General features: G+C 34.8%; 1 protein-coding gene across 2 annotated transcripts in view; it reads left to right on the top strand.

Moving 5' to 3' along the window:
• Positions 1 to 25,492, top strand: part of Cdk8 (cyclin-dependent kinase 8) — a 190,176-nt gene that overhangs the window by 22,958 nt on the left and 141,726 nt on the right. For both annotated transcript variants that reach the window (XM_090403316.1, XM_090403317.1), the window contains exons 2-3: positions 2,412 to 2,500; positions 9,035 to 9,184. In XM_090403316.1, the coding sequence (XP_090259442.1) occupies positions 9,054 to 9,184 (131 nt within the window). In that variant the 5' untranslated portion in view covers positions 2,412 to 2,500; positions 9,035 to 9,053. The remainder of the gene's footprint in view (positions 1 to 2,411; positions 2,501 to 9,034; positions 9,185 to 25,492) is intronic.

Raw genomic sequence — 25,492 nt, forward strand, 5'->3', positions numbered from 1 at the left:
ATTAGGGTGAAAAGGTGGTTGCTGACATCTCATTGGGAGTGTCTTCTTTCCGAGCAGTGTGCATGTGTGTTTGTGTGTGTGTGTATATATATATATATATACATATATATATATATAATTGTGTAACTCCACTGTAAAGTATCCCGGGTGAGTGAATTTAATTAAGTTAATGTATGCTTAAGGGGGTATTTATGAAAACTGCACTGGTTTCTATAAATTTCGGAACAAAGAGAAAATCACGATAAGTCAAAAATTCATCATATATGATGAATTTTTATACAGTGTATAAAAGTGGTATGATATGAGATGTAAAAGAAATACCCATAAAAGTTGTAAATAAATAGTTTAATTCAGTAACAAATGGGTATGTGAAGACAATTTTCCAAAAAAAAAAAAAAAGAGGTAAAAAAAGAAATTGTCAAAGTGCCTCAATAAAGAATGTGGTCACCCCTCTCACAGCAATACACCACTCACAGCGATGTTTCATATGGTTTCGAATGGTGTCCAGCAGCTCAGTTGGTAATAACAACCATTGCTCCTGCAAAGTTCTCCTCAGTCTCTCAAGGTTTTGGGGAGGAGATTGAGAGCAGCAAAATGTAGAGCAGCATCCCAAACATACTCAATAGGATTAAGGTCAGAAGACCTGGCTGGCCAGCCCTTATGTACAGTAGTCTCTTTTTGAAGATACTAGCACATGAGCTTCACTCAGTGAGGATGAGCATTATTGTCTTGCATGAGTATCTGAATTTTAATATAGATATTCTACATATATCCTACATAAGATTTCATCTCTACGGATTTGCTAGGAAGCAAATAAAAGGTTGGTGCGTCGACCATTAGTATTCCATTCATAGATATTGAGGGATGATAGCATGTCCTTGGCTTTCTTAAGAGGAGAGCATGCCTAGTGTCAATGTTAGAAGGGACACATTATCATTCCTTTAATATCTGTGAAAGGGACACTAACGGTGGAGGTAGTGTGATTGAGGAGACATCTCATTGGATGGATGCATGCACAAATCTGTATATGCCTCCTAGTGGAACCATGACATGCTACAAGTTATAGAGATGTGGTCATGGATCCTTGTGTTCATCCATGTGCTGGTGAGATAGGTGAAACATTTATCCTACAAGATAATAATGCTTGCTCTCATTGAGCAAAGCCCATAGACTGGCCAGTTAGGTGGTCTCTTGATCTTAATCATGTTGGCATGTCTGGAATGCTCGAAGTAGATGTATTGTCCCCATCCCCCCTTCAACATCCACCCCTCTCCAAAACCTTGAGGGACTTAGGAGAGCTTCTCAGGAGCAATGATTATTACCAACTGAGCTCTTGGACACCATTATAAACAGTATGGAACATCATTGTGATTGCTGTGAGGAGTGACCATATTCCTTATTATGGCACTTTGACAATCCCATTTTGACCTCTTGTTTTTGACAATTGGCTTCATGTATTCATTTGTTTACCAAATTAAACTATTTTTAATTTTTGTGGATGTTTCGTTTGCATCTTATATCATACTAAATCAAAATAATTCACCATACAGTTTTTGAGTTATCATGAGTTTTCTGGTATTCATGCTTAGGTGCTGGCTTATGTTCGTAATACAATTTAATGGAATAACTACAGTATAAAGAGAAATAATTAAACAGTAAGTTTAATCATTTCAATATTTCGTCTCTGTTACAGAGACATCTTCAGGAATACAATGCAATGCTAAAATTGTAATAACATAAAAACACACAAGAAACAATAAGTGGAAAAAATGATAGACTATATGAAAACTAGTATGAGGAGCTCCCTCTATGGGTGTGTTGTTGCACAAGATGCCTAAGAATTAAGTTTCCCAAATTTTGGGAAGTTTAATATGGTTATATTATGCATGATTTTTCACTTTGTCCCTTAATTTATGTAAACTCACTATCAGCTGAGATTTGGCAGTTTGATGTTTGATATTTCATTTTGTCTAAAAATCAGTTCAGTTCTTAATCCAAAAGTAAATCTTTAGCATCGATGCACTCAGCAATAGGATACACAGAAATCCTCCATGGCAAAACATTATCCATTCTGACTGCTTTATATATATATATATATATATATATATATATATATATATATATATGGAGAGAAAAATTTTCATGATAAATAAGAATGAATGTGGGTCTGCTAATCTTCATAACACGAGCCAACTTCTGCATGAAGAATTTGATGTTTATGAAATTTTTGTCACTAATATTATTAATTTACTTAAAGTAATTTAAATTTGATTATGTCAGTTTGTGTTTCTTTATGTGGTATGGGATCTACACATGTTTGTCTATAATTGTGCTTAATATTAGTTATTCTTTTTGTTATTAAGAGTAGGAATAATAAAAAAAAAATATATATAAAATTTTCATTCAATCAGAAATTCAATGGTACATGACTTGATCAGGCTGGATATTTTGTTCTCAACACAGTTGGCAGTTGTTTTCTCTTTCATCGGGGTAAAGAAAGGTAAGTATTAAATGTTCATTATACTTCGTTATTTAGTATCTCTTATAACTAAAAAAAAAAGGTTTGAAATAAAAACCACATATCTGAACTTAATCTTAATATTGGTTGTACAGTAGTGAGGATATCTCATAGTAGGTATTCAGAAAATTCACCAAAAACAATTCATCAGAAGACAATTTATCAAATGACAATTTACCAAAAGGCAATTTATCAAAAAGGCAATTAATCAAATAAAACATAAATTGAACAACAGTTAATTGAAGAAAAAAATCTAAATCAGTCGAAAGTCAGTTTCTCAAAAAAAAAAGCAATTCATTGAATGGCAATTAATTGAAAACACAATTTATCAAAAGACAAATCATTGAAAAATCACAATTCACTGAAACTAAAAATTATCAAATGAATAATTCATCAAAAAATGAATTATAAAGCATGTTAAGTGATGCATATTTATCAAAAAGAACTGCAGTTTTTATTGGATTAACTCGTGATGCAGTTGAAGCTTAGCATGATATCCCCTTTATATATATTAGATGTGTGTATAGTAATGCTGGCCTGGTTGGCCGAGTGGTTAGCATATCCACTCTCCAACCTTGAAGGGCCAGAAACAATAGTCTCCAATGATGGGAATGAGGCATAAAATTCATGGAGGCTGTCCCACTTAGCACTGTTATAATGCCAAACTACTCTTGTTTGGGAGTGGCTGTGTAAGTGTTGCACGGGAGAGGAGACAAGACTAGATTCTTTGCACATAGACTTTACCATACTTCCATGATTATGAGTATTCTTCCTCCTGCTTGACTGCCTGCATAGAATTCCCTTGGATTATCTTTGACCTGATTGGCCAGTCTCATCTCATATTGCTGCTTTTTATATAAAGGATTTGACTTGACCCTGGAACCTGTTGCTTAATGAGTTATTAAGATTGCCTTTCATTAGACTACATTTCAAAGGAATGGATAGAATGCAAAATAGTGCCACTGATCAAGAATATTGCTAAGATTAGGTTTCAGAGTTATAGACCAGTCTGCATCCTAACCAGTCCTGCAAGATCTTTTAAGACTAGATAGAATACAGAATTGTTTGATGGGGTTTTTAAAAGAGAAGGTCTTGCTTTAACATTCGACTTGCATTTTATAATAGCGATGAATGTAGTAGATAATGAGACTTGTGGTGATAATTTTGGACTTTGGAAAGTATTTAACAAGTTGCTGCATGTTAAGTTGATATACAAGTTAGAAATGAAGATAGACAGGAAATTGAATGCTGGAAAAAACACCATCTCGTGTATGGGAAGGTGAATATAAAGAGTGTATTTATCACCAGGAACTTGCCAGAGTCTTTGCCCTTGTGGCATTTATATTTCCAGCTAAAACTGTAGCATCTTCCAAGGTGAAAACCAAGATTGCATCCACTGTCTAGATACAGAAAAGTCTGCCATTGCAGAGCATAAAAAAAAACACAGATCTTTTTCCAGTGGCAAAGACAATTGGAAGCCTTATTTTTTGAACCTAACCTAAATAGCAGTAAATATAAGATTATCACATTTTTTGGGAAGATATAATAGTTAGCATTTAGTTAGCAAGCTTAACGGAATAGAGCTACCTCAGTATTGCCGGTATTACAAGGCTAAACAGGTTGCTTTGTAAAACTTATATTACATATATGTTGTCTGTGCCATTTGTTACATTCTTATATCTGTGTCTATCCTGTTTTGTCTTTAACTTTCTTATTATGGTCAGCCATCTTACTTTCCGACTGCCACAATATGCTTATGCTATGTCTTATCTCTCATGTTCTATAGTCTAGCAAATTTATTTGTTTATTGACTGCACAGCTAGACTATGTATCGTATGTACATTCCCCGCTTTACTTTAATTCTATCCCTTTCAATGAGTCATGGCAATTACATAAAAATGACAAATTACTCGCACACCGGTTTTGCAAATTTTTTGGAGATAGTGCATTGATACCCCCCAGTTTGGTGTATTGTTTACAAACTATTTATTAAGACCCAAAGAATATTTACAATATACACACTAGATATATACAAATTCCTCATTCCTCTAAACTTTGATCCTGAATATTGGTACTATTTGAGTTCTACTCCAATCATCGGGAATTCGTCCCTGTCCAGTCATTCTGAACTATGCAGTGCAGTCACTATAAGACTTTTATACCAACATACTTCAGCATTTCTGGTCGAATATCATCTACTCCTGCTGGCTTTCCACATTTCAAGCCTTTGATGGCTTTTTCTACTTCAAGTATGGATATGTATTTCTGACTGTATGCCTGTTGAGTGTTTTTTACCACTGCTTGTTTCATTTAGCAATTTTTCCATAATTAAATTATATAATTATTAAATAATTAAATAATTATTACTGACCATTACAAAAAACAAACTACATTAGAGCCTACCAGTTTTGCCAGCAAACTGTCTGACTTTTTCAAGGCGTTTACGGAGACATAAAAACTAGTAAATGCAAATTGAAAGGAACATAAAAAAATGTTGTAAACCAACTAGTAGCTAAGGTTACACGTTTGTGTGACAGAGAGGACTTATTGTTCTTATTCATTATGACGCATGCGTGTTTGTTGTAAACGTGTAATGTGATTACTGGCTAGCTGTAGTTCAGATTGATTTAGAGGATCAGGATTTTCCACGAACTGTTTAAGATTGCACGCTGATTTCTGTTGAGGTTTCCACTGGTTATTAACACTATTGTGGCTTTTTTTAATAAACTATGTCTGTAGTCGTCATCCAGATATGGCATGGAGCTGTTTTGCCACTCTATCGTATGGTTAGATGTACAGAAATGATGTGCTAAGCCGGAAGAGATACTTCTGTTGTGGTTTACATCACCAACATGTTCTTTTTGTCTGATTTCTAAACTCCGTGAAGTTTGTCCGATGTAGGCAAGACCACAGGAGCAAGGAATGTAATATACTCCTGGATATTTGTAGAAAGGCACCTTATCTTTTGGGGATCCTAAAACTTGTCTGATGCTGGTAGTTGGTTTGAAGCTCTGATGTTGTAGGCTCTTAGCATTCTGGCTATTTGATAAGAAATTGACGATGAAAGGGATCACTACAGTAGAAATGTGCTGAGAGCGTGATTCTTCTTGTCTGGGGTTGTCACCGTATAGATATTTTTTGATGATGTTTTGAGGATATCCATTTTGTGATAATGTGTTCACTATTAGTGAGAGTTCAGTCTGTGTATCCTCCTCTTCTGATATAAACTTTCTAGTCCTATATTTCAACATGTGGATAATGCTCAGTTTGTGTATCTTGTGATGGTTTGAAGTATAATGAAGATATGTTCCAGTATCTGTGGGCTTTCTGTAAATAGATAATTTGACACTATTTGATTGTTTCTTAATCAAGATGTCTAAAAAATGCAGTTGGTTGTTGTTTTCCACTTCCCTTAATTACTCCATACTTCAAGGATATCTTTTTCTTCTGTTTTCATGTCACCTTTATCATCTCTAACTCCTTTTACAGCACTCTTTCCTCCATTTCTAAGCTTCTTCAACAACCTCCAGAATATCTTACCACCTTCTTGATATTTATTTTCTATGTTCTTGTCAAAGTCCTCCTATGACTTTTGCTTGTAAAACTTTGGCTAGTTTTACACAGTGTTTAGCTTTCTTACATTTGTCTCTGTATTCTCTAAGAGCAAAAGCTGACTTATTTGCCAAGAACTTTTGATATGCTTTCTTCTTTTCCTTCACTGCCTCTTTAACTTCCTGTGTCCACCATGGAGTTCTGATTTTTCTATCCTTGCAGACAACCTTGCCACTGAATCTCCAAGGTTTGGTTGCTGTTCTCGAACGCTTTCATTTTTTCTTCAATAATTGTGTATTTTAGTCTACAGTTCACATCTGAGAGCTGCTGAACTTTTATTTGCTTTAAAACTTTCTTACATGTTATTCTTTTCAATATGAAATTCAATTTTATTCTGCTCAAGACTAAATAGTGATCACTTTCAATTTCAAGTACTCTGTACAGTATGGTGTCCTGCAGCAGGGAGAAGACATCACTATCAACAATAACATAGTCAATGAGACTTTTCTTATTCCTTGCTGCTACTCTCCATGTGAATTTGTGCACATTTTTATGTTGGAACATGGTGTTAGTAATAACCAGTCCATGTCCTGAGCAGACATCCAACAGGTATTCGCCATTATTATTAGCTTTGCTCTTTTCTCCAAATTTTCCCAAAATATTTTTGTATGTCTGACAATCATTTCCTAATCTGCTGTTTAGATCCCCAACAAGGACCAACTTTTCCTTTTTCATCGTGTCAGTTGCTTTTTCTAAAGCATCAAAAAATTCCTCCACTTCTACCTTAGTAGAACCTTCTGTGGGACCATAGGCACATATAAGTCTCATTGTCCAATTCCCCATTCTGATATTAGCCCATATCGCTCTACTTGAGACTGCCTGCCATTCAAGAAGATTAGCCTTGTATTTAGTGTTGAATACAATGGCTACTCCTTCTTTTCCTTGATTGTCATTGCCTGAATATAACATTTTGTATTTATTGCTCAGAGATCTCACCAGTTTTTTTTTTTTTTTTTTTTTGTTGTTATTTCAGTCACCCCTATTATGTTGATCTGGTACTTATCTAATTCCTCAGCTAGCTCCATTTCTTTGCCATTCAGGCTTCTTATGTTGATAGTACTGATCTTTAACTCTGGTGATGTTGAGTTGGGGTGTGCTTCACATCAGATTGTAAAGAAAAAATATCAACAAAAATCCTGTTACTGAAATATTGTTACATGCCATATAATCCAAACACAATACTGAAATTGATAAGGTTACTACTCTAGATTTTTAATGAAATGAAAGCAAATCACAATACTCAAACTATTATCAGTTCTGGCAGGTTGTTAATATTTGGGCAGCAGCTCAGAAGCTCTATTATCAGGTCCTGTTAGGTTGATATTATTAGTGCAGTAGCTGTTCCATTAGCTTTGTAACTAAATGTTAAATATTGTTTAGAAAATATTAAAAAATGGGAAAAGAGTTTTATGAACTGTGTTCCAAAATATTAAATTATAAGTCTTAACATTCCATATTATTAAAATTTGGAATACTTAAAATATTTACTTTTATTATTATTTTAAAATGTGGATCTGTTTTTTTTCATAATAAATCATGTCTTGGAGGATTATTAACATTAAACATACAATATGAACTATACAATCATTTGTTATATAGGTTTTATTAGTATTGTGTTAAATAAGTTGAAAGATAATTAGAAAAAATGTTTGATATTTTTAAATACATTCAAGATTTCTTTGTTCACTTTTATTGCATTTTCAGCAGTTCAGCGATCCAAAAATTTATTTTCTAGAAACTATTCATTTAGAATCTGACTATTATATTTTTACTACTTTATAGTGCCTCCACTGTGCAATTGGAAGAACAATATGTTTGCACCCTTCAGTTGGAAAAGAACTGAATTTGATTCTTATGATAAGAGGAATCTTTTGATCTGATCTGATTTTCCCTTTCAGTCATTTCCGACCGTAAGTGACTTTGTGGGCTTGCCCACAAAGTATTCCTGGTGACATTTTTACAGGGTAGTTCACCAATGCATTCCCCAATCCGCCCAGTTTTATCTGGGCTCAGGACTGGAATATAGCTGGGATGTATTCATGACTGTAAATCATGTGTGTTCACGGGGCTGGTTTGCCTGTTCTGGGGGAACAAAAAACCCCAGTTTCCAGGTGAAAAAACTCCCTACCTCCGTATGAGACAGGCTAACTCACTTTTAGTCAAAAGAGACCAGATAAAGGTTCCTCACATCACTGATGGGAATTGAATCCGGGTCCTTCCGACCAAAGGGCTTCATCTATACCATAGGTTCCCAAACTTTTTCGGGCCACTGCCCAACTTTGCAAGACATAAATTTTGTAACGTCCCCCTATTATACACACATATATACATGCTCTATTTTCTCATTGACATTTATTTCTATCTGACATAGTAAATTTTCAACTGATTAAATAATTGAAATAGAAAATTGATAAAAAAGCTGATCGTGTAAGACGGGCATAAGATGAATTAAAATGCAATATTTAAATTTTAAATGATTATCTAATCACAAAATCACGAAAATAATTAATTTTTAAATATCTGGGGGGGCGGTAACGCCCACTTTGGGCACCTATGATCTATACTGATTGAGCTACAAAGGCTCAATCTTTATATGTGCTTTCTTAATTGAAGGTGAGTTAGCTGATCCCATAAGGAGATAGCAGGATTTTTTTCTCCTGGAAACTCTGGTTTTTCATCTTGCATACAGGCATATTGACTAAAAGAACACATGTAATAAACAGATAGAAAATACTATTGATAGTGATTGGCAACAAGCGTTGTGCATTGATGGCAGTAGTGTTATTTATGTGTAGTTGGACAATTAAGTAGAGAAGATGAGTGGAGTAGTGTATCCTCCCACAGTGAGTTCTTGAAGATATCATATAATAATAGTAATGCTTAATGTTATCTTTTTTTTTCCAGAATTTTTATCCTGTCATAAATGATGGACTATGACTTCAAAGTGAGAACAGCATCAGAAAGAGCCAAAGTAGAAGATTTATTTGAATATGAAGGATGTAAAGTAGGAAGAGGAACATATGGTCATGTATATAAAGCTAGAAGAAAAGATGGGTATGCTTCAATAAATATTTTGTACTTTGATTTTATACCCAATTTAATCACTATTTGTTCTTATATATATATATTTGATGGTAGTGTGTTACTTTTCATTAACAATAGCCATAATATGACATAAAATCCACAAGGTGGCTGTTTAGTTTATGAGGAATCTTTTCTTTTCTGATTTCAGTATTATTATTATACAACCAAGGCCAATGATCTTCCTCCTATATCCAAAATAGCATGTTGCATACCTCTTGTGATCTTTTGCAAGAGAAACGAATTTTAATTAGCTTAGATATTGGCAAGTTTTGCCATTAGATATTGGAGAAGATACCATCAGGTCCTGAATGGTATCTTCTCCCTTTTCCTGTTGTACTCGGAATTTGTGCTCTAGAATTAACACCCATTTTGTATCAATTTTACAGTCTTTCATACTTATCTGGCATCTACTTATAGCCTGTAATTCAACCAATCTTCTACCCTAAAAAATAAGTCAGCCATTAGACTCTCATCTCACCTAACTTAAAAATTATGAAGATCATCAAGCGACAACTTCTTTGTCCCTTGGAGGCCTGCCAGTTAATTACTGACTTGCTACACCATTCTTGATCCATAGCATATCTCTTAGCCAACATTATTTATATTTGGACACAATCCATGAAAAGATTTGAAAAAAATTGTGGTCACCTTGACATCTCTGGAGTATGATCCAGTCTGGTATAGAGGCCTGCTTACCAAATTACACTAATATCCCACCTTAAGACACTTTGCTTTATGATGATCCACTCATACGATACTTTTCATTTATGATCAGTGCTCATGAATAAAGTGAGCACTGTTTTCGTTAACTGTTTGTTTACAAAATCGTTGCTTGCTACATCTCTCTGTGTCTTTTGGTTAATTGTAAATTAAAAACTGTTGATAACTATTATTTTTATTGTTAATACCGGCACAAAAAACACAGTAAGGGTGATGTTGCTCCACCAAAAACACACAAGTCCGTTACATTACATACCAAGATTAAAATTCTGAAATTTAGTGATGATGGCATATCAAACACTGAGATAGGCCATAGGCTAAACTTACCTTGAACTACTGTTATTACAGTTAAAAACAAAACTTATTTTTTCTTATTATCAAAAAGAAAAAAGCTTTTAATGGTGTAGACTGATTACCAAACTTTGTTGACATGTTCCTTTAAGCTAAGCTATTCAGAATAACTTTTCTGTTTGCAAAAATTATTCATTTTTCATTTGTATATCATCATCTTCATCATCAAATTCCTGCTGTGTACAGGATATGATAGTACTACATGAAAAATTTACATCATTACTAACTTCCTATCTACAATTTTCCTCCAAATCAGTCTGGTACATGTCAAGACTCCAACATTATCAGATCTTATATTTCTATCTTCTAAAACACATTTTACTATATTAATCCACTTATATCTTGGTCTTCTTCTGGTTCTTTTTCCTGCCAACCTAGCTAATCTTTCCTCTTCCATTCTGTTTAAGTGACCATACCACCTGAGATTAGCTCTGCTAACGCATTCCTGGATGCTGACAATGTCAAGTTCTTTCCTAATATCCTCGTTTTTAATATGATATTGCCATTGATGCCATCTCTTTACACCTCTACTCTTTCTCAGGACTCTCATACCTGTGGTCTCTAGTCTTTGGTCAAGTGTTTTACTTCTGACCCAGCTCTCAGATCCATAAGTTAAAATTTGCTTGAATACCATCTTGTATACAAATTTAGTGTTCCAACTGATCTCTCTCTTATTCCATATGAATTTATTAATTGACTTCCTACATACCAGTTTTTGTTGATTCTGTTGTCTATTTCCATATTTAATTTATGGAAATAAATTAAATATGGAAATATTTAATTTATTTCTATTTAGTACTACATGAAAAAATTACATCATTACTAACTTCTTATCTACAATTTTCCTCCAAATCAGTCTGTTACTTGTCAAGACTCCGACATTATCAGATCTTATGTTCTATCGTCTAAGGCACTTTGTACCGCATCAATCCACCTATATCTTGGTCTTCCTCTGGGTCGTTTTCCTGCCAACCTGGCAGAGAACACTTGTTTTGCTAATCTTTCCTCTCCCATTCTGTTTAAGTGACCATACCACCTGAGATTAGCTCCGCTAACACATTCCTGGATGCTGACAATGTCAAGTTCTTTCCTAATATCCTCGTTTTTAATATGATATTGCTATTGATGCCATCTCTTTACACCTCTACTCTTTCTCAGGACTCTTATACCTGTCTCTAGTCTTTGGTCAAGTGTTTTATTTCTGACCCAGCTCTCAGATCCATAACTTAAAATTGGCTTGAATACCATCTTGTATACCAATTTAGTGTTCCGACTAATTTCTCTCTTATTCCATATGAATTTATTCAATTGACTTCCTACCATACCAGCTTTGTTGATTCTGTTGTCTATTTCTATATTTAATTTACCATTTTCACTAAAAATCGTGCCTAAGTAGCTGAAATGTTTTACTTGTTCCACAGGTTCCCCATTCACAACACAGTTGACATTTTCAACAATTCTACCTATTTTCATTGTCTTGGTCTTTTTAATACTGCCCTTCATACCATATCTATTACAACAGTTATTCAATTTAGTCAGAGAATCTTGCAGACTTGTAACGGATTTATTTAGAAGTATAACATCATCCGCGTAAAGCAAAGAGCTGACATTAACATCTCCAATTTTGATATCATGTTTAATACCACTTTCCTTCATGATGTGATCCATATAGATAATGAATAAGAGAGGGGATAATGTACATCCTTGTCTCACACCAGATCTTCCTGTATTTCCTTCAATTCTAATTGCTGACTTACAACTCAAATAAAGACTGAGTATTGCTTGATATAATGTCCCATTGACACCGTATAACTGTAGCGTATTGAATAGCTTCTCTCTTGGCACCTTATCACATGTCTTTTCCAGATCTACAAAACTCAAATAGAGATCTTTGTTATATTCCCATGATTTCTCCACTGTTTGTCGTAAAGTGAAGATCTGATCCTGACAGCCTCTGTTTGGCCTGTATCCAGCTTGTTCTTCACCAAGCTTTTCTTCCACAATTCTTCTCAACCGTTTCTCAAGTATACTTGCATAGATCTTGCCAGGAACACTCAGTAGGGAAATACCTCTGTAAATCTCACATTCAGTTTTATTTCCCTTTTTATATATGGGTACTATGAGAGCTCTACTCCAATCATCGGGAATTCATCCCTTTGTCCAGGCTTTCTGAACTATGCAGTGCAACCACTGTAACTTTTATACCACCATACTTCAGCATTTCTGGTCGAATATCATCTACTCCTGCTGCCTTTCCATATTTTAAGCCTTTGATGGCTTTTTTCTACTTCAAGTATGGATATGTATTCCTGACTGCATGCCTGGTCAGTGTTTTTTACCACTGTATTGGAGTAGAGCTCTCATCTCTAATTCCTTTTACAGCACTCTTTCCTCCATTCTTAAGCTTCTTCAACAACCTCCAGAATATTTTGCCACCTTCTTGATATTTATTTTCTATGTTCTTGCCAAAGTCCTCCCATGACTTTTGTTTAGCTAGTTTTACACAGTGTTTAGCATTCTTGCATTTGTCTGTGTATTCTCTAAGAGCAAAAGCTGACTTATTTGCCAAGAACTTTTGATATGCTTTCTTCTTTTCCTTCACTTCCTCTTTAACTTCCTGTGTCCACCATGGAGTTCTAATTTTTCTATCCTTGCAGACAACTTTACCACATGCTTCTGTAGCTGAATCAATCAGGTCTTTCTTCAAGGCTTGCCACTGAATCTCCAAGGTTTGATTCCAGTTCTCAAACTCTTTCATTTCTTCTTCAATAATCTTTGTGTATTTTAGTCTACAGTTCATATCTGAGAGCTGCTCAACTTTTATTCGCTTTAAAACTTTCTTACATGTTATTCTTTTCAATATGAAATTCAATTTTATCCTGCTCAAGATTAAATAGTGATCACTTCCAATTTCAAATCCTCTATACACTCTGGTGTCCTGCACCAGGGAGAAAACATCACTATCAACAATAACATAGTCAAAGAGACTTTTCTTATTCCTTGCCTCTTCTCTCCATGTGAATTTGTGCACATTTTTATGTTAGAACATGGTGTTAGTTATAACCAGTTCTTGTTCTGAGCAGAAATCCAACAGGTATTTGCCATTATTATTAGCTTTGCTCTTTTCTCCAAATTTTTCCAAAACATTTTTGTATGTCTCACAATCATTTCCTACTCTGCTATTTAGATTCCCAACCAGGACCAACTTTTCCTTTTTCATGTAGTCAGTAGCTTTCTCTAGACCCTCAAAAAATTCCCCCACTTCTACCTTAGTAGAACCTTCTGTGGGAAGGTTCTACTAAGGTAGAAGTTCTACTAAGGAACTGGACAACGAGACAAATAAGTCTTGTCCAGTTCCTCATTTTCATATTTGCCCACATCACTCTACTTGAGACTGCCTGTCATTCAGGAAGATTAGCATCGTATTTAGTGTTGAATACTATGGCTACTCCTTCTTTTCCTTGATTTTCATTGCCTGAATATAACATTCTGTATTTATTGCTCAGAAAGATCTCACCAGTTTTTGTCTTTTTTGTTTCATTCACCCGTATTATGTTGAGCGGGTACTTATCCAATTCCTCAGCTAGCTCCATTTCTTTGCCATTCAGGCTTCTTATGTTGATAGTACCGATCTGTAATTCTGGTGATGTTGAGCTGGGGTGTGTTTTCAGATTTGTTCCAGTAGCTGACTTTTTGCTGTTCGCCCTGGTTCCCCTGGCGAAAACAAACGGAGCTTGTTTAACTGGGCGACGCCTCAGCTGGCATGAAATTTTGTCATGTTGTACCATCATTCTATATTTTGGTTTAACCAATAAGAATACAATTTGGTCGGCTAAATCCCAAATTGCCAAACTACCAGTCTATTTTAATTATCCCACAGGATATCTACATTACTCTTAATATTCCTTGGTAAACAACTGGATATTCCCCTTCAGATCATTAATGTAGAAATTGAAAAATAGGGCCCAAGTACAGAGCCTTGTGACAAACTACTAGTCGCTTATCTTTCTCTTTGATTTTTTTTCCATCGTATAGTGCTGTTTGTTTATTTATTTTTGTATTATTTTTCATCTCTGTAAAGATTTTGTTTTACACAATTTCAGAAGAGTTCATTTCGATTGGTGCAATGACTTTTAACTCTGTTTCTTTTAGAATCCTGAAAATTACTGACTTGTTAGGTGAATACGTAGTTGTTAAAAATATGATTTAACAACTATGTATTCACCTAACAACAAATTGTCTTCTCATTTTCCTTCTCCTAAAGACAAACCCTCAACTTTATCTCTTCCTGGAGTTTATCAAATTCCTTGCAACTGTGATCTTTCCTATTTTGGACAGACTGGACGTTCTCTTGAAAAAAGAATCCAATAACATCAATCCTCCATTCTTCACAACAAACCTGAAAAGTCTGGATTGAAACTGACCACAGCATCTTTTGGTCTAGGACTCACCTCTTACATAGATCCCATTATAGGTTCGAACATTTGTTCAAGGAAAGCATGGAGGCCTTACTCCATTGTCCCAACCTGAATCGTAATGACTGTATATCTATATCAAAAATCTGGGAAAGTCTAATCAAGATTACTCATTAATTTTTTTTTTTTTTTTTTCAATCATGTATCTACTTCAAAATGTTCCATTTTATACTTAATATTTGGTGATATAACATCACGCGCCGTGTTCTGTTTTTAACGATCTATTGTTAGTATTCTAGCTTGTATTTTTTAAAACTGTTCTTGTCATACCACTGAAGATGGTCTGCTATTTCCAGAACGACATATTTGGTTAATTAAATATCTTTCTTGTGTTTACGTGCATTTATCATTCATTTTAAATAAAATTACATAAATACAAAAATAACTAGATCTAAGGCCTTCTAAAATAAGCCTACACTTTACATATCTCCTTATCTTAAAAGAATACAATCATTCACTTTCTGATTCTTTCTATAACTGGTTTGTTTAATATATGCTAAATCATGTCCACCAGCCTAGACACTTTATTTACACAACAACAAAATGTTCATAAGAGTCAGTTTTCTTGTTAGGCCCTTTCCTGAAAACATAGAACTAACTCTTCACTTCCAGGGGATCCTTTTTTTTTAATCCCTTATTTAACATGTATTTTTCAGTCATTCCTCCTGTTTCTCTGGAGTATGAATATTTTTATAAATATTCTTCTCACAGTTCAATTTATTGCACAAATTACCAATTTTTATACCACAGAAAGAAGTTTCTTCTACTACTTCATACATATCTAAGTAGAACTTTTCATGTTAAGCCACTTGACAGTTTCAGATTTTACTAATTCTGTCACTTATTCCAGTAGAATAACAAATAGATCCAGCGTCCTTTAGACAAAAGATGAAACTTTCCATTCAGTGTTTCCTTGAACTATGATTCCTTTTTGGAATCTTTTATTAATATTCTCTCGACTGTCGCTCTTTCTTAAAAATTTCCTAAGAATAAAATTCTCTGGTTGCCATTCTCAAATTTACGTTCTCTCTATTCTTGTTTTTCCTCATTACTCAAATACTGAACACACTCTCTGTCAGCTGTCAATCGCATCTCAATCTCCTCGGTGAGCACGTGAACCTCATGTAAATGGCAAGCGAGAAGTTGTATATAATGGCTAACATGTTGTCTTTGTTAGTGTAATGAGAATGTCTTCACGAAACATCAAATATCTCAACACGTAACAATTTTAAATTACAATAAAAAATATTGAAAGTAACACAACTATCAGAATCTAATGAGTACATGAATTTCAAATGGTTTACATTTCATTTTAACATAATAATATCAATAACAGGCACATCGCAATTGCCAATCATATATGTTATGAAACCAAAACTAATAATATTCTAACAGAGAAGCAATTGCAAAAAGATATATAATTTTAAATTATGATAATTTTTACATCATTATTTTTTCATCTTTCTTTTAAAAAAATTCTAAATATTTATCTTATATCTAACAAAACTTGCAGTTCTTTTAATGCTTATTCCTAGATCTTAAATAATAACCAGGTTCTTGCCAGTCATCGTGTAATGATTCATTATTTACAATTTCTGAATGGGTACTAGTTTCAGAATCATCTGATGCCAGAGGTAATTGGGAATTTACATCTGTAATTCATTATATTTACAAATTTCATTTCTGTACTTGGATTATGTTCTGAATTTTCAGAATCACACTATCAGAATCAAATTCTACAGGTTGAGAGTCTTATCTTCACTAACTAAATTACAGGTAATTTCTTATTCCTCTGGTTTATTTAACTCTCATTTAACTAATCTATGATACTGTACCACTATTTCATCCATGTTAGATTCTTTTGATTATCATCACTCTGATGTACATTATCTAAATTATGTACTTTGGAGAGTCTAGAATTTCTTAAATGATTAGATTTTGTTTTATCAGAATTTCTTAATATTCTCCTTTGCTATGTATTTGAATTATGAGATTTTACACTATTCCCTTTCCTACTATCTGATTGTGAATGAGATGCACAATTAGTATCAAGAAAACAACCCTCATCTTTCAATATTTTATTCATATTGTCTCCTAAGATAATTGAATTTCTCTTCCTTAAAAAGTATCTTTTTAACCTATCAGAGTGTACATTTACAATTTTACTAGAATTTCTTGCATTTTGAATCCTAAATTCACAGAATAAAATTGGTCTAGAATTCTACATGGGCCTAAAGCTTTCCTTTCCAATTTTCTTACCCCTTTTATACTAGATTTATCATCTGAAAACAAATGATTTATACTTTCTGTAACGATTAATATACTGTCTGGTTTTCTGTGAACTTAACTTATTTCATGTACTAACCTATGAGTAGTGGAAAATTTATTATTATTATAATTGGAATCCACCTTTGGAATCCTCCTGCATGGAGTCCAAAGACTCATTGCAGGAGACCCAATCTATCATATCTCTTCTTGAACCCATTAACAGAAAAAGCACTCGCGTCTAACTCTGGAAACCCATTTCACTCAATCACAGCTCTTCAAGCCAAAAATCTAGTCCTCACAACCCTACTAACCACACCTTTATTCAATTTCCAATGTTGAATAAAGTGCTGAAGCATTTTCCCTGCATCTATCCTATAAAAACCTTTAAGCAACTGAAACGCTTTTTCTCTTATCAACCAATTTCTGCTATCTACACACCTTCAATCTATCCTCATAGGGAACATTCCACACAAACACACCATTCACCATCTTGGTCACTTGCCTCTGAATCCTCTCTGCTGCTTCCTCATCCTCAAGAAACCCAGGAGACAAGACTTGAGCACAATAATCCAGATGCGGGCATATCAAGGCCTTATAAAGAGAAATAACACTTCCTTATCTGTAATGGTTAATGTATTCTTCAATAGCCAAGTAATTTTATTGGCTATCTTAGCAATATGTTCTCTAAACTTTAATTCTCTGTCTACCACCATCCCTAAATCTCTAGCTTCATTTATTTCCTAAAGTACAGTGCTATCAATGTCATACACGGCTTGTAATCTATTTATCACAAAATGCATAACTTTACATTTCTCCACATTAAACTAACACCTATTAACTTTTGTCCATACTGAGAGCCTATTGAAATCATCCTGCAAACTCTCCATATCATCTTGATTAACTATTACTCTGTCTAATTTTGCATCATCAGAAAGCAACTGAATATTTCCTTTCAGATTATTTCCTGTATCATTTATGTACAAATTAAATAGCAATGGTCCCTGCACTGAACCCTGTGGCACACCACTAGTTAGCTGTTTTCACCTCGATTCTGACTCTCCTCCATATACCACTTTTTGATATCTTGTCCAACAGCTGCCCTCTTATCCGCTTAATTTGTATAACAGTTTCATGTGGTATTCTATCAAATTCCTTTGCAGAATCATCATTTGGCATTTCCTTTATCCAACTCAGCTGTTACTCTATTATAAAACTTTAGTAAATTATTAAGGCACGACTGACCCTTTACAAAATCATGTTGCCCCTCATACAGTATCATATTTTTATTCACCCATTCATGAATTCAAATATTGGTCACTTTTTGACCAATATTTCCAGTACTTTAACCACTGTGCCCGGGATATTGGTTGGTCTATAATTTGTTGCTGCAGTCTTAGAACCTTTATGCAAAGAAATTATTTTCCCCTCTTTCCACTTCCTTGGAACTCTACAAGAGCTGAGTCTTAAAGAGCCTAGTCAAGGGCATTGCCAATTCCCTTGCACATTTTTGCAAAACCCTAGCTGATATCCCATCTAATCCTACAGCTGTATTTACATTGAGATTCTGCAATATCCTAAGAACCGCTAATTCATCCACCTCTGTTCCCACATTAGCATCTGTCACATAGGTTAAAGCAGTAACCTCACTAGGATGATATGACTTTTCAAAGCAGTCACTCAGTAACTCAACTATTTTGTCTGCTTCTGTCTCCTTGTTTCCATCATCACTCATTAAGATTAATCTTCCATAGTCATTCTCCCTGTTACTTTGCCACATAACGAAAGAACTCGTTGGGATTTCCTTTGGTCTGCTCGGCTAGATTCTTCTCATAATCGGTTTTGCCTTCCTTACCATGCTGGTCACCTTTCTCTTTATATATCCTCCACAGCATTTTCTTCTGCAGCTGGTGCTTAATGATGTTACTCATCAACTCCTACTTGATTAACCCTCCTTACCCTAAGTATACAATCTAATACTGCTTCCTCTAAATGATCATTAACTGTATCCCATGCACTACTAACATCCTTACATTGCAGTGTTTTGCCATGATACAGATTTAAGCCTTTTCCTAAGCATGTTATAACCACCTGCCTTGTAGTTCCACATATACCCCTTCTTGATAGAATATTCCTCATGTTTTACAATCTCCCAAGTCAAGACTGCATGGTCATTTTCATCAATTGGAGGCAATGTTGTCACCTTGGTTATGGATTGCTCTTCTGATCCTATGACCAGGTCCATTAATCTCCCACTCCCCTGCATCACATGTTGCTGTAAGTAATTATCTCTCAGCAGATGTATAAATTCTATTTCCTTCCTGCTATATGATCTTTCTGTAAAATCGTATATAGAAGGATTTTTATACAAAAATACCTTATATACCAATTTTACTGGAAAATGAAAATCCATACTAAATACTTGTGGTTAATTAGCAAATTTTTTAATGTTAGTATTATGGAAATAATTTTTAGTGAATTGTTAAATAATGTAACTGCCAAAATTTGTAAAGAACAAAGAAAGTTATGTGTGAATTAAATTGTGACAAAAGAAAGTTCCAGACAAAGAAATATTCCAGACGGATTAACTTATGGCCTTAGGCAATTACTATTGTGAAGGTCAATTATGTATGGGGGTTTCCCACCTTAACGCAATGACGAAAAAAAAGGTGGTGGGTGCAGACCCAGGAAATATTCAAGGGATTAAAATTGATAGCAGTTCCAAGGTTGAAGGAAGAGAATAAACGGGACGGATCGAGAGTTCAGGGGCTTCTTTTTCCCGCAGGTAGTAAGAAATCTCTTTCTCGTTAGTGGTGTGTGGCACTTAGGCACGCACTTTTTGGTTCTTGTCATCGCATTTTCCCAGACGTTGTTCCGGCTCCTCAATTCCAGTCCTAGATGCAAGGAATTCCAGTGTGTCTTGGACTCAAGGTCCCAGATCCACGTCCTGCCAACAGACATCCGGAAGTAATAGAAGGCTCGATTATGCAGTGATGATGGTCAGTTCTGAAATTCCAGCCGCCAAGTTTCTAAAGGTTTCTGTTGATGAAATATATTCGATATCGTAATAGGCGCCCGGTAGTGAGCTGTAATGGAAGGTAAAAGAAGGATCTACAATTGTGGACTATACAACCAAGTAAGGCCATGTATTAGAACTTTCTAGAAGTGAAACATGTGGAGGAGATTGCTATTGTATTGAAAATTTTGTTAGAGTTAAGGTCATTAATAAGGACTCTAGGTCGTGAGTTTAATTTTTTTGAAATAACCTGCTGAGTTGTGTGTGTTAAGATAGAGTTAGCATGTGTGAAGGTTTAGAGTAGATGATATAATTTAATGTCCGAGTTAAAAATATGATGTAGTATGCACAAAAATCTGTTTTAAGGTATGAATAATTTATAGGAATAATTAGTGCATTAGCCAATTTGTTTAAAGAAGAATTGTGAAGCTAGGTTGGTTAATTTGAATCCAATCTGATATTGGCAAAAAGTATAGAACCTGAGAGAGATTTTGATTTTAGTATTGACCCTTTTGTATTTTCAATTAGAATGAATAAATTGTTTTGTTTTGGTATGCATTGATTATGGTATGCAGGAATCAGGTAAATTAATTTACCTGATTCCTGCATACCAATGCAATGCTCATAAAAACTATCCCCTTAGATCTTATCGAACCTATAAGATCTAAGGGGATAGTTTGCCACTACTTGCATGTAAAGAAATTGTGCAAACGTATTAATATAATTTTGTTATCTTCTCACCCTAACTTTCAAGTAATAGAAGGTCAATTAAGTGGTGCAGTCGTTACGAAAATGTAAATTTCTTAATTGATTTTGCTTGAATGTTTAGGAACTGCTACGTTAGATAGGCTTACTACATGAAGTCTAACTAACCGCAGAAAAAAAGGGGAGGACAAAATATAAATTTAAGTAAAGACGTAGATAGATATATATATTTTTTTTGTTAGACAGATATTTTTATTTAACTTGTTAAAATATACATTAGACAATAGGTAACAAGGACTATTTACATATAGGTATATATATTACAGAGAAAGAAAAATTTTATTTTTGGGTATACAATAGAGAATGCAGTAAATGAATTTCAACATTATAGTTCAGTTTCAGTCTTAGTTATCTTTCAGATGAAGCGTATTGTCGTCAATCCAGAAGAGGGTACCAGTTGGATTCCACTCTATGAATTTCGCGACAGTTCTTGTTTCTTTGTAGTACTCAAGTTCCAGTGAAAGCCTGCTTTTTAGTTTCCGACGGAGGATATACATGAGGGTTTGTGCAGTTTCAGTGATGGATGGGTGCTGGTTATTTCTTGTGTGTTTTAGGTAGAAGTTGTAGATGACAGTCTTAACGCAAATGAAGAGGAAATTGCATATTCTGTGTCTATTTTCTTCTGTGTGGACTAAATTTCAGTAGTCTTCTTGGCTGTGTGCGTAGTTACAGGTGCTAGAGTTAGACATAGGTGATCATCACTTTGTTTGCAGGACAAGTTAGAGATGTGTGTTCCAAGGTACCTGAAACGTCACAGAATAGACATAAATCCGTTTCTCTTAGCTGAAATCTGTAGAGCTTAGAAGGAGTTGGCAAGATGTTATGCCATAGTCTCCACTGTATGTCGGAATCTGGTTTGGCACACTTCGATTTATATGGAAGATCCCACTGAAAACTGAGTGATATATGCAGCCTCGTAGATGAGAGGGTTAAGGATGAATATATGAAGGGCGAGGTTGGAGACACTGACATGAGGAAGTGGTATACTTTCTTGTAGTTGGAGGGAAGAATTGGAAGTGAGGCTTCAGATTGTACAAGATGAAATATCGGCCCCGAGCAGTTTCTAGAAGGAATACGGATTTCCTGAGGTGTAGCGATATCTGGATAGGCTTTTATAATAGCAGCTTGCATCTGTTGATATTGCTTTTCAGTTTTTGGGTTCTTCATTGGTAGGCTTGTGACTGTTTTCCACTTTAGGGTCTGAGTCAGGAGGTCCCCTATGATTCTTATTCCTGCCCAGTTCCATGTAGGGAAAAGAAAGGTCTGGCCAGTTATGAGACTTGCTATGTTTCTGTTCGAAAACAGACGTACATAGATAGATAGATAGATAGCAAATAAAAATGAGAAAAAGAAATAACCAACAAATAATTTACAATGGCGCAGCTAGTAGGATTTAATTCACGTAATTAATCAGTCAAAATTGTGAATTAAAGTGAGAAAGTTTTGGTATAGAATCAGACAGTTATAAACTTTAAAAAAAAAAATTTGTGAAATTTTGAGAGTTAAATTACAAGTATGAATCAATCTAATAGTACAACCATGAGTTCTTTAGAACTATCAATCCTCAGCTTGTTATCCCGCAATTTTCTGGGGAAGAAAATGACAACGTCATAGCTTTTTTTAGCTTCGTCAAAGAACTGAGGGAAGTTGGAAGATGGACAGACTTCCAATTACTAATCTTGCTAAGGAGCAAACTGGTTGGAAAGGCCAAGCGCTTCTTGTATTCATCCCCAATACTGAAGGATACCTTAGAATACTTGAGGTTCAAGGAAACCTTGATTTCCCAGTTCTCCAAAGTAAGAAGTTTAGGCCCTAATATCTGGAAATTGCAGAGATGTGCTCAAAAAGAAAAGGAGACTGTAACAGAATATTACAACACATTGTTGATAATTGCTAACAGTCTAAGTGTCGCTAATGAGGATAAACCTCACCTCGACTGAGCAGTATCTCACCAGTTTAGGTTGGGGTGAAGCAAGAATTGAAAGAGCTGCCTACAAAAGGAAAATCACGAATCTTGAGGAATGTTTCCTTGCTGTGAAAGAGAAGGGACAGATGCTTGGAGACATTCGTCCCGCATCTACTAACAACAATATTAATGTGATAAAAGAGGCAAATAATTCCGCTTGCAAAATGAAGACTGAAAGGGAATCAAGCACATGTAAGGGCAAGACTACTAAGGATCGAAAAGATAGTGAGGGAGAAAGAGAAAGATCGGTCAACACTAATCAAGTGACTGATAATAAAATGAACATCCCAAAACAAGTAAGGTTAACAAATATGGAGGAAGTACACACTTTTAATTAGACAGGAGGTCGAACAGCTACATCAGCCTTTCATGGACCGTCTTGATGCTGTATTGAAGCAGCTGGCAGTAGTAACAGAAGAGACCTCTGAATCAACTATATCTCAAACAGAAAGGACTAATGAAATACAAAACAGGAGGGAGCCTCCCAGATGTTTTAGTTGCAATAAGATTGGGCACATAGCTCGCAACTGTTTTAAAAACAAGAGACCCTCCAATAGAAATAATAGATATGAGTTGAGTTTTGGGCACACTCCTCATAATTATGAAAGTAAACCATGGAGGAAAGGGCAATGGAATCATGATTAACAAAGAAGGTTCAAAATGATAATTAAGGGTAAGGTGCAAGGATCGCATTGTGATGTATTATTAGATACTGGTTCCCAGGCCTCTGTCATAACAGGAGATTATTTTCAAGAAATAAAATCCCGTGTATGGTTCTAATTTCTAATCTAAGGAAACCGATCAAATTATTGGAGCTATCGACATCCAAAGTTTATGCAACCAAGAAAGTTAGAGCAAATATATACTTGAGTTTAATTTGTGTCTTTGAAAGGAGTTGTTGGGCCTCCCTAGGACATCTCACCCACATGTACAGATAACTTTAGGAACCAACTTTCTGGAGAAGTACAAGTTCTTTTGCGACTTCTCTAGAAATGAGATATTCCTAATGGGTAATAAACAGTCCAGAAAAGGGAACCATAAATTTAAAGATAGGGATAGAAATGAGAAATCACATGAAGAAAGAATGCAAAGTAAAGGTAATGTTGGGCAGACTGACGGAGGTAATGAAGTTTCTAGTAATAACCAGATTGATTCTGCAATAGCTTCGAAGTGAATGATCGATCTGAGACATCACATATCTAGCATTAAACTAGTAGACAATCAAGACAAAGCAGAAGAAAATTTACGGGAGGATAGTCAGAAAACAATCGGAGTAAACTTAATTGAGAGAATTAATAGATCTAGAAGTTCATATAACAGACCGAGGTGGAACAGGCACAGAAAACATGAAGTTAATGTACAAACTCAGCGGCAGTTTAATTATGCCAACTTCCTCTGTTTTCTTTTCATGCTTAGAAAAGCTATAAGTGGTTTGTTGGGTTGGAACTTAGCTGTTGCTACAAAAGCTGCACACTTACTAACAGATTGTGCAAGCTTTATGAATAAGTCTAACGGAGTATTAATTGAATCCAAAACTTTAAAAGATAGCAAGGAAAAAGAGTGTAATCATATGAATGGAGCACAGAGTGAAACTAAGTACAGTTTAAGGCCAAGAGAGAGAAAAAAGGAAGGAAATAAACAAGGTTGTAGTCAATTCTCTTCCAGAAAAATTTGCAGGAATAAAGTTAATAATAAAAAAAAAAAAAAAAAAAAAAAATTCTTGAAACAATTTTTTTTTTTTTGGGGGTGGGGAGAACCTATGTAAAATCATATATAGAAGGATTTTTATACAAAAATACCTTATATACTGATTTTACTGGAAAACGAAAATCCATACTAAATACTTGTGGTTAATTAGCAAATTTTTTAATGTTAGTAATATGGAAATAAATTTTAGTGAATTGTTAAATAATGTAACTGCCAAAATATGTAAAGAACAAAGAAAGTTATGTATGAATTAAATTGCAACAAAAGAAAGTTCCAGACAAAGATATATTCCAGACAGATTAACTTATGACCTTAGGCAGTTATTATAGTGAAAGTCAATTATGTACGAGGGTTTCCCGCCTTAATGCAGTGACGAAAAAAAAAAGGTGGCAGCTGCAGACCCAGAAAATGCCAAAGGGATTAAAATCAATAGCAGTTCAAAGTCGAAGGAAGAGAATGAAAAGGGAACGGATCGAGAGTTCAGGAGTTCCTTTTCCCACAGGTAGTAAGAAGACTCTTTCTCATTGGTGGTGTGTAGTGCTTAAGCATGCACGTTTTGGTTTTGTCATCGCTTTTATCCAGACGTTGTTCCGGCTCTCGATTCTAGTACTAGATGCAAGGAATTCCAGTGTGTCTTGCAGACTCAAAGTCGCAGATCCACGTCCTGCCAACAGACGTCCGGAAGTAATAGAAAGCTCATTATGCAGTGACGACAGTCAGTTCTGAAATTCCAGCTGCGAAGTTTTCTAAAGGTTTCCATTGATGAAATATCTTCGATATCGCAATAGGTGCCTGGTAGTGAGCTCTAATGGAAGATAAAAGAAGGATCCACAATTGCGAACTGTACGACCAAGTAAGGCCTTGTATTAGAACTTTCTAGAAGTGAAACGTGTGGAGGAGATTGCTATTGTATTGAAAATTTTGTTAGAGTTAAGATCATTAATAAGGACTCTAGGTCGTGAGTTTAATTTTTTTGAAATAACCTGCTGAGTTATGTATTAAGATAGAGTTAG

Source organism: Typopeltis vanoorti, chromosome 14 (genome assembly GCF_054136105.1).
Source record: "Typopeltis vanoorti isolate ZY-2024b chromosome 14, IOZ_Tvanoo_1.0, whole genome shotgun sequence".
NCBI lineage: Eukaryota > Metazoa > Arthropoda > Arachnida > Uropygi > Thelyphonidae > Typopeltis > Typopeltis vanoorti.